Source organism: Pinus tabuliformis, chromosome 9 (assembly GCF_031772625.1).
Source record: "Pinus tabuliformis cultivar Carrire ecotype Pingquan chromosome 9, CPIR1, whole genome shotgun sequence".
In the NCBI taxonomy this organism is placed as follows: domain Eukaryota; kingdom Viridiplantae; phylum Streptophyta; class Pinopsida; order Pinales; family Pinaceae; genus Pinus; species Pinus tabuliformis.
In genome coordinates, this window is record NC_142307.1 from 975,120,709 (window position 1) to 975,131,091 (window position 10,383).

At 38.1% G+C, this 10,383-nt stretch overlaps 1 protein-coding gene across 1 annotated transcript; it reads right to left on the reverse strand.

Moving 5' to 3' along the window:
• Window positions 1–4,928: 4,928 nt before the first annotated feature.
• On the reverse strand, window positions 4,929–8,828 carry LOC149151985 (coniferin beta-glucosidase-like). The gene is made up of 6 exons (XM_089443337.1): window positions 8,493–8,828; window positions 8,287–8,402; window positions 5,954–6,206; window positions 5,747–5,849; window positions 5,528–5,636; window positions 4,929–5,421 (listed from the first exon to the last, which is right to left on the reverse strand). Exons 1-6 carry the CDS (start codon window positions 8,826–8,828, stop codon window positions 5,220–5,222), a joined length of 1,119 nt encoding a protein of 372 aa, XP_089299463.1. The 3' UTR covers window positions 4,929–5,219.
• Between the last annotated feature and the right edge of the window lie 1,555 nt (window positions 8,829–10,383).

Here is a 10,383-nt window from a genome sequence, read left to right on the forward strand (position 1 = left end):
AACCTACTTTAATAATTGAAAAATTCTCAAAGATGAATTATACTCCATAATAAGAGAGCCAACATTGGAGCCCATACTTTCACTAAAACCAAAAGAAACACAACCACTTGTTAAGAAGAAATTCAAGTAATAATAATAAAACAAAAATAATAAACATTAAAGTATAAAATGGTATTTCCAACACACAAGTATAAATATACATGCTCTATGTCCATTGTTAGATTAAATGGGTGTGGAGAAAATTAGTAGAGAACCCAAAATTGTATTTCTAATTAGGAGGGGTGGAGAAATGCTTTAAATGCGAGTTGTTGTCATTCTAATGAAACCCTTTGCAAAGGGGATGTTAAGATTCTGAGAGAGAAGCTAGGCTTGGTAGAGAACACCTTCCTTGTTAAACATTCCCCTACTGTAACCAAAAGGAAAGGGCAAGAGAAACAATAATGAGGTTTTTGTTCACAAGTTGTACAAAATATATAGGTGCTATTGATGTTTGAGTGAATAATGGGAGAGATTATTTATGAAATTGTGATAAGGCGCACCTAGTTTTGTAAGAAAGAGGCATATTAATGACAAGTACATCACATTTAGGTAGCATTTGCAAAATAACACCCATGGGTAAGTACAGCCAAAAGGATAATGAATCAATCTAGTCACAGTAAATATCAATATGATAATCCAGGTAAGATGTATTGTCACTTTTCCTGATTTCAGCCCTCTTGGCACTGGTAGGTTACCTATATCCTTGGGAGAGAGATAAGGTGGTTCCTGTAGAAAGGAGACAATGGACAACAAAATATTCAATTTAATCAATTTGATTATGGTTCAAGTCCCATTTGAGAGTAGTGGGGCTTGGCAATAAGAGATCCAATGATATCTAACCAAGCCATGGAAGCCAAACTGATGTTGAAATATTTGTCCGACAAAGCGGCCTGGTGGAAAGATGGACTTCGCCATAACTATTTCAAACAAAGTCGGTGATAAAAGGATCCCCTGTCTCGCCATTCTGCGAGTCCTTGGCCCGTTTCCTTTGGAAACACCTATCATGTATCCCACGCAATGGCAAGTGCATTAAGCTTGGGAAGACAGTATGGACCATCACCTATTTCTCAAGATGTGTCTCTCTAAGACGTGAAACCCTGGATGTTGGATCAAGGTATAACAACCCTTTTCCTTGATGGCACCTTTAAAAGAAACCTGGAATGGCAGGGGCAGGGAGCCTTCATTGACTTCAGATGAAATCAAGAGAGTCGATATTACGGCAGGTTGGTATTTTCATGAACAAACAAGTGAAGGCTCAAGCCCTCTTCAAAGGCCTCCAGCTTCCTGAAGCTCAAGGGGCCTGCTAGGCAACAATGGTGGGTGATTCAATGATTATTCTAAGAGCTACTGTGCACGTCTCTTCCAAACAGTGATACACAACCCATTGGCACAAAAGAATTATTAAAAAATGCGGAGCTTCAACAAGATCAAATTCCTTCATGTCTCAAGGCATCAAAACGATCAAATTTCTTGAATCTTCACGTCTCAAGGCATCGAAACGGGAAAAAAAATTTGGGCTCTACGTTAAGCTTGGGTTATTGTCTATTAAATGGGAGCACCTTTCACCTCTCCAACAGTGCAACTTACTCTGGATCTGTCTGGAGTTGGTTTACCCCTAATGGGTGGAAGGTGCCATACTCTGGATCAGTCTGGAGCTGGTTTACCCCTAATGGGTGGAAGGTGCCATACTCTGGATCTGTCTGGAGCTGGTTTACCCCTAATGGGTGGAAGGTGCCATACTTTGGATCTGCAAAGTATCTGTCTGGAGCTGGTCCATAACTCGCTCTGATTATGTATGGCCTAGTCTAATAGGTGGAAGGTGTCATACTCTGGATCAGTCTGGAGCTGATTTACCCCTAATGGGTGGAAGGCGCCATACTCTTGATCTGTCTGGAGCTGGTCCATAACTCGGTCTGATTATGTATGATCTGTAACCTAATTGGCACAACCCCGAACAGGCGTCAAAGATGTTGATTGACCACCAAGGCAGAAGGTTGAGGTGAGATCCCATCTAAAGTTGGAAGGAAAGAAACTATGGATAAAATCCTGGCTGCTCCTCTGAATCCGGGGTAGAATAACAGTTAGGAAGTACCTTGCTCTGGTTTCCTCTTGAGCTAGTCCACATGTCACTCTGATCATGTGTGGTTTGTAACATGATTTGGTTGGAACCTATGAACAAACCTCAAAGATGTCGGTAGACTACCAAGGGTAAGATTACGAGGAAACCCGAGAGACCTCAACTCTATCGTGTAGTAAAAACTACATGAGAACATTAAAATATGAGTAGTTCAACTATATTATTATATTTAGTCATACATCAACAGACACAGAAGACAGTTAAAACAAAAAAGAGAACATATAAATTATCTTGGTACTCTGAGAAGTGTGGCAGGGGATTGTAAACTGAACCGTATAAAGCTGCCAAAAGAATTGCGAACTTGTTTTCAAGACAATTGTTGCTTGAGAGAGTGAGACTGAAATATAGCAGAAATTTCAAGCAAATCAAATACTTCCCAGACCTTCAGAGTCGATACAACTGAGATAGGTACAATTTTTAGGAGACACCATTATACCAAATACAACGCAACGTAGGTTACCACGGTTAAAGAGAGGACATCATAACGAAACAACGAATTAAACATGGAACCGTCATTTCTAAAGGAAACAATGGTACCTAAAGCTGTTCGAAACGTTCAAAGGAAGGAGCAAAATGTCATTTATAAGAAAATAGTAAACTTCGTCCACAACAACGCTACTTATGGTGGAAATTGTTGGGAAAACCACCACAAGAAAGGAACAAAAAATGGGAAGGCTAGAAATGCAATTATCTTTGCCCTTGAAATGTTTGCTAAAAGGAGAAGAGAGTTCGAAGGAAATTAAAGAACTCAAAAGGCAGTCCTGGGAGTCATCATTGCCCGATTTGAGAGAGCTTCCATTTTTTGAAAGAGTTGTTTTAATTGCACCTCCCCTCTCCATTTTGTTAAAGAGTTGTTTCACTTGTTATGCTAGAGTTGTTCGGTTGTTATGGAGGAAAGGCATTCAACAATTTTCAAATTTGAACCTCTTTAGCATTATAGTGTTCCGCCCCTGATTCAAGCACCTGAAACTCTCTGTTTTATTTACAGGAAAATAAAGAGAGTGTTAGTCTATCTGTGTTTCTCGAGATATAATGCCCCATATCCAAAATACGAAAGCTACAGGAGAACAGTTATTACACAGTACAATCTCACCATTACAAAGGAGTCGATAAAAGACCAAATGCATTAAATCTTTCCAAGAAATTGCAAAAACATACAATAACACAAGTGAAGATCAAGGTAAATCTGCAGTACATGTTGGATTGGGGATAAAGCCAATATCATAGCATGAGATTGACAATTAAATGAGTTGTAAATAATAATGGAATGATATGGAATTGAATAGCCTACAGGCTGAATATAAACAAGAGAGTTATTATTTCATTGTTATTAATTTATTATAAAATCACATTTTTTAAAACAATAACTATTTTTATTTCAATACCAACCATTAACTAATTTCTAAGAATAATTCTAATTATTGTTGTCCACTTCATCTTCTTTCCATTTCTGTACCATGAGGGAAAAACCCAATACCATTCCTATATCTTAAAATTAACATTAAATATGTCAAAATAGCTCAAGCATATTTTTGCAAACTGAATGGAGCAAAAAATCATATCCTTTTCTAGCATGGAAAACAATCATTACAGACGGATTAAACAAAGTAGAGCGCTTTGAGATCTTCCGCAAATCTTTCAGGAATGTAATAAGAGCAAAATAACACCCATGGGTAAGTACAGCCAAAAGGATAATGAATCAATCTAGTCACAGTAAATATCAATATGATAATCCAGGTAAGATGTATTGTCACTTTTCTTGATTTCAGCCCTCTTGGCACTGGTAGGTTACCTATATCCTTGGGAGAGAGATAAGGTGGTTCCTGTAGAAAGGAGACAGCAGACAACAAAATATTCAATTTAATCAATTGGATTATGGTTCGAGCCCCATTTGAGAGTAGTGGGGCTTGACAATAAGACATCCGATGATATCTAACCAAGCCATGGAAGCCAAACTGTTGTTGAAATATTTGTCCGACAAAGCGGCCTGGTGGAAAGATGGACTTCGCCATAACTATTTCAAACAAAGTCGGTGATAAAAGGATCCCCTGTCTCGCCATTTTGCGAGTCCTTGGCCCGTTTCCTTTGGAAACACCTATCAAGTATCCCATGCAATGGCAAGTGCATTAAGCTTGGGAAGACAGTATGAACCATCCACCTATTTCTCAAGATGTGTATCTCCAAGACGTGAAACCCTGGATGCTGGATCAAGGTATAACAACCCTTTTCCTTGATGGCACCTTTAAAAGAAACCTGGAATGGCAGGGGCAGGGAGCCTTCATTGACTTCAGATGAAATCAAGAGAGTCGATATTACGGCAGGTTGGTATTTTCATGAACAAACAAGTGAAGGCTCAAGCCCTCTTCAAAGGCCTCCAGCTTCCTGAAGCTCAAGGGGCCTGCTAGGCAACAGTGGTGGGTGATTCAATGATTATTCTAAGAGCTACTGTGCACGTCTCTTCCAAACAGTGATACACAGGCCATTGGCACAAAAGAATTATTAAAAAATGTGGAGCTTCAACAAGATCAAATTCCTTATCAGCTGCGAAGCTGGCGGTGCGTCCGTCCCACTTCCGCTTTCTCATTAACCGTTTAGTTTCGCTTCCTCATTAACCGTTCACCGTTCAGTTGAACAGTTTTAGATCAACTATCACAGTTCATTCAATCGTCTAACACCATAAATCGACGGTCAACAATAGAACACGGCGGCGGCTGGGGCAATTCATTTCAAATGGGAACGCCTTACGGCGTAATTATGAGCTCTTTAATATATGCATAGTAATTTTTAAAAAGATATAGGATAGTACAACGATTTAGATAGACACATGTCGCATATCGTGCAACTTTTTTGTTTTTTTTCAATGTTCTTACTCTGCAATTCCCTCGAACATCTGAATGGGGTTTTCTGCATTTTGGAATAGATCGATGATTTCTTTGTAATGTGTGTCACGGTGGATAGATCCAAACACAACATATTTGCTTGCAGGATTTTGGGTAGAGTTGCAGGAAAGTGTGCGCTTTGATTAGCAAATAGACAACGCAGTCTAAATGCTGCTGCTTCTAACACTTCCCTGATCGTCGTGCTGAAGAAATTGCCTCAACCATTGAGCCGAGAGCTTGGGATACCTCTTTTGATCAGAAATGAAATCCACGTGATAAAGACCAAATCTAATGGTATACCCAAATGCCCACTCAAAATTATCCAGAAGAGACCACACAAAGTACCCTCGAACATCTGAGCCATTTCTGTGTTAACACACGCATAAATGGTCATCAGTTTAATCAGTTAAACAAATGAAATTCAGTAAAGGCCAATAGCAAGATAATGAAAATCGTGAAAATTTGATCTTACTTGATTGCTGCAGTAAGATAACTCAAACAATCTCCATGAAACCTTATTCTCCTCACATCGTTTAGATTTTCTTGCAGAGTCGACGAGGATTCCTCAGACTCTGGATAGCCTAGAAGGCAAAACAGAGAGATAAGATAAGTACATACTAGTGTTTGACAACCTTCGGCTCAGTTATTATAGAAAAACAAATCCTCTGAGATATTTACATAATTTTTTTACCGTTCTGTGTGATAATAATAATCGGGTTGTCATAGAATTCTTTTACATACTCCACGATTTTCTGAATTCCATGAGGTACCACAAACAAACCATCCATCGCTGTCTGGGAATCATATAAAAATGGAGGAATTGCATGAGCCATTGGCCAAACTGTACTGCAAAAATCACAAATTTTTTTTAAAGAGGTCAAGGACTGGATATTCATACCCGTTCTCCGATGGAGACTCCGTGGCGCTCTCCAGTCAGATAAACCCTGGAGTCTGGATATAAATATTGCGTGTTGTCGGGGGAAAGGGGAGGAGTGCTTGTTGCATATAAGGTTGTATAGTGATTAATACCCATATAGTCGAACGATCCCCGAAGTTTCGCAGATAGTTCCGAAGATATGGAGGGTAAGCGCGATCCTAATCTTTCACGCATTTCTTGTGGATAATCTCCAAAAACAATTGGATCCAAAAACCTGCAAACCGTGTAGAAATTAATTTCAACAATTAATATGAAATCCCATTAGCCTTTTTGAGAGAGATCATTCGAATTTTCCACGGTAGAATATGAATTTTTGTGGACGTTTCCACAGTAGAATATAGAATATGAATTTGGTCCAGGTTGGTCCTGATGGTGGAATTTTTTTGGATTCTAAATCTCTACAAAATTCATATTCTACTTTGGGATTTGAAAAATAATTCATATTAGGATTCGAAAGCTCGACAAAATTCATATTCTACTGTGAAAATTCCTAATGATCTCTAAAAAAAACCACAATCTATTCCCATTAGCCTTTGCTATCGCGAGGGATACATTAATTTTACACAGACGAGGGTATAACTCAAAATCATGGCACTCACCATCGGAGATTGAAGGATAAAATTCTGTCAACAGCTGATCTCTCTTCTGGAGAATCTTCCAAGAGTTCGTACCACGGCGCGATCATAACCTCGTCGGTGGAAATATTCCGACGGTGTATCCCAACGGCACAAACAGAATGATTATTCTAAGAGCTACTGTGCACGTCTCTTCCAAACAGTGATACACAGGCCATTGGCACAAAAGAATTATTAAAAAATGCGGAGCTTCAACAAGATCAAATTCCTTATCAGCTGCGAAGCTAGCGGTGCGTCCGTCCAGCTTCCGCTTTCTCATTAATCGTTTAGTTTCGCTTCCTCATTAAACTTTCACCGTTCAGTTGAACAGTTTTAGATCAACGATCATAGTTCATTCAATCAATCGTCTAACACCATATTCATTTCAAATGGGAACGCCTTATGGCGTAAAAATGAAATCCACGTGATAAAGACCAAATCTAATGGTATACCCAAATGCCCACTCAAAATTATCCAGAAGAGACCACACAAAGTACCCTCGAACATCTGAGCCATTTCTGTGTTAACACACGCATAAATGGTCATCAGTTTAATCAGTTAAACAAATGAAATTCAGTAAAGGCCAATAGCAAGATAATGAAAATCGTGAAAATTTGATCTTACTTGATTGCTGCAGTAAGATAACTCAAACAATCTCCATGAAACCTTATTCTCCTCACATCGTTTAGATTTTCTTGCAGAGTCGACGAGGATTCCTCAGACTCTGGATAGCCTAGAAGGCAAAACAGAGAGATAAGATAAGTACATACTAGGGTTTGACAACCTTCGGCTCAGTTCTTATAGAAAAACAAATCCTCTGAGATATTTACATAAATTTTTTACCGTTCTCTGTGATAATAATAATCGGGTTGTCATAGAATTCTTTTACATACTCCACGATTTTCTGAATTCCATGAGGTACCACAAACAAACCATCCATCGCTGTCTGGGAATCATATAAAAATGGAGGAATTGCATGAGCCATTGGCCAAACTGTACTGCAAAAATCACAATTTTTTTTTAAAGAGGTCAAGGACTGGATATTCATACCCGTTCTCCGATGGAGACTCCGTGGCGCTCTCCAGTCAGATAAACCCTGGATTCTGGATATAAATATTGCGTGTTGTCGGGGGAAAGGGGAGGAGTGCTTGTTGCATATAAGGTTGTATAGTGATTAATACCCATATAGTCGAACGATCCCCGAAGTTTCGCAGATAGTTCCGAGGATATGGAGGGTAAGCGCGATCCTAATCTTTCACGCATTTCTTGTGGATAATCTCCAAAAACAATTGGATCCAAAAACCTGCAAACCGTGTAGAAATTAATTTCAACAATTAATATGAAATCCCATTAGCCTTTTTGAGAGAGATCATTCGGATTTTCCACGGTAGAATATGAATTTTTGTGGACGTTTCCACAGTAAAATATAGAATATGAATTTGGTCCAGGTTGGTCCTGATGGTGGAATTTTTTTGGATTCTAAATCTCTACAAAATTCATATGGGATTTGAAAAATAATTCATATTAGGATTCGAAAGCTCGACAAAATTCATATTCTACTGTGAAAATTCCTAATGATCTCTAAAAAAAACCACAATCTATTCCCATTAGCCTTTGCTATCACAAGGGATACATTAATTTTACACAGACGAGGGTATAACTCAAAGTCATGGCACTCACCATCGGAGATTGAAGGATAAAATTCTGTCAACAGCTGATCTCTCTTCTGGAGAATCTTCCAAGGGTTCGTACCACGGCGCGCTCATAACTAACCCTATAGATCCTCCTTGAATTTTCTGCACACAAATGCTCCGCTCTGATTCAAATTTGACAAACTATATTCACAATATTTGGCGTTATTGTAAGTGCGTGAAAAGATTCCTGACCTGATATTTCTCCCTATATTTCTCCACTGCAGCTGTGTGGGCGAGCAAAACGTGATGTGCAGCTAGATATGGCTCTGCTGACGAGCAATTCCCTGTTATGCACAAAGAATTGGCGTGAGGGGCAGCACACCTCGTCGGTGGAAATATTCCGACGGTGTATCCCAACGGCACAAACAGAATGATTATTCTAAGAGCTACTGTGCACGTCTCTTCCAAACAATGATACACAGGCCATTGGCACAAAAGAATTATTAAAAAATGCGGAGCTTCAACAAGATCAAATTCCTTATCAGCTGCGAAGCTGGCGGTGCGTCCGTCCCGCTTCCGCTTTCTCATTAACCGTTTAGTTTCGCTTCCTCATTAACCTTTCACCGTTCAGTTGAACAGTTTTAGATCAACGATCACAGTTCATTCAATCGTCTAACACCATAAATCGATGGTCAACAATAGAACACTGTGGCGGCTGGGGCAATTCATTTCAAATGGGAACGCCTTACGGCGTAACTAACTCTGATCTATGTAATATTATTTAGATATGATGCCATAAAGTTTGGATCTACCAATAAGGAACTCAATCTACATCACAAATTTTAGATCTCTCACCACCAATATTGAGTTTTCCAACAAGGAATTCGAATATGTTGCTACAGAATTCAAATCTAAGATTAATATACCATTGAATTATCTAATCACTAATGATCTTGGACATTTGTTCCAGAATACATATATATGCTACATAATTCTAATTAGACCTTCATTGAACTTGGAACTATATGTCAAAATTTAGATAAGTGCTTGGATAGATACCACGAGAGATAACAATATAATGTAGAATTTAGCGAGAATATAGAGAAGATATTACTCCTTCAAAGTCAAATGAATCTGCTTGAGAGGTGAATTTCCTTCTACAAAAGATAATTTGAATTAGTCCTTAAACATGCTCAGACGTTGATAGAGGTTACCTTTTATGTATGGAGACATATTTGAATACATGATTCCCTTAGCCAAGTACTAGACATTGACAATGAATAAGTCACCACAGTCTTCTCAAGAGATTTGTGAAGATGATAATGTAAGATTCAAATAGATACAAACTTGTATAAAGTGATGTAGATACATTTCAAATATTTAGATGTTCATATAGAAGTCCTTTGAGAATCAAATTCTTAATCTTGAAGACAATAACCCCAGTCAATGGAAATGGGTGGATATTTGACTTTGCAATAGTAAGTATAATGAGAACATCCTTAAGCTAGGGTACAAATCATATCTTCTAGGCTTTTCTCAAGGGATTTCCAAGAGCTTCTTTCAAAGGTATCTGCTAACAAGTGATCCACAACTTTCTTCCCTTACTCTTGCTCAAATACCATGTTGATAAACTAAGTGGAAGAGAATTTCTAAACTACGCAAAATTACTTGTGAATGTATTAGGCATTCTTTACAATTTAACTCACTTCATCAAGTAATTACACTTTAGAAATTAAATGAACAATAAGGAGAAGGAAGATATCACAATGCATATTAACAAGAGACACCAAAATTAGGTCAAAGATTAGGGAAAAGCCATACAAGGGGGGAACCCAACCAAATATTTCTTAGAGAGATTCTTCAACAATACATCAAGACAAAGGTTATACTAACCCAAGAAGGATTCTACAAGTCACTAGTACAAAATGGATAATTAGTTACTAAAAAAATGACTAAAATTTGCATATAAATGACCATTTTCCAGTCAGTGACCAATAGTAGCTAATTTACAGTATCTTATAACACGACCAAATTTTAGTCATTTTTAGTTTAGTCATTAATTGGTTGGCTCAAATTTTATTGTCTAGTAGTATATTTAGTCATAGATTTGGTGATTAATTTAGTCATTGATTTAGTCATTAAT

Excerpts from the sequence above, each read along its gene's own strand:
- LOC149151985 (XM_089443337.1), bottom strand. The coding sequence starts at position 8,828 with ATGAGAAAGCGGAAGCGGGACGGACGCACCGCCAGCTTCGCAGCTGAT. Across the intron at positions 8,403-8,492 it reads AATATAGGGAGAAATATCAG|AAAATTCAAGGAGGATCTAT; the intron begins GTCAGGAATCTT and ends ATTTGTGTGCAG. Across the intron at positions 6,207-8,286 it reads TTATCCTTCAATCTCCGATG|GTTTTTGGATCCAATTGTTT; the intron begins GTGAGTGCCATG and ends CACGGTTTGCAG.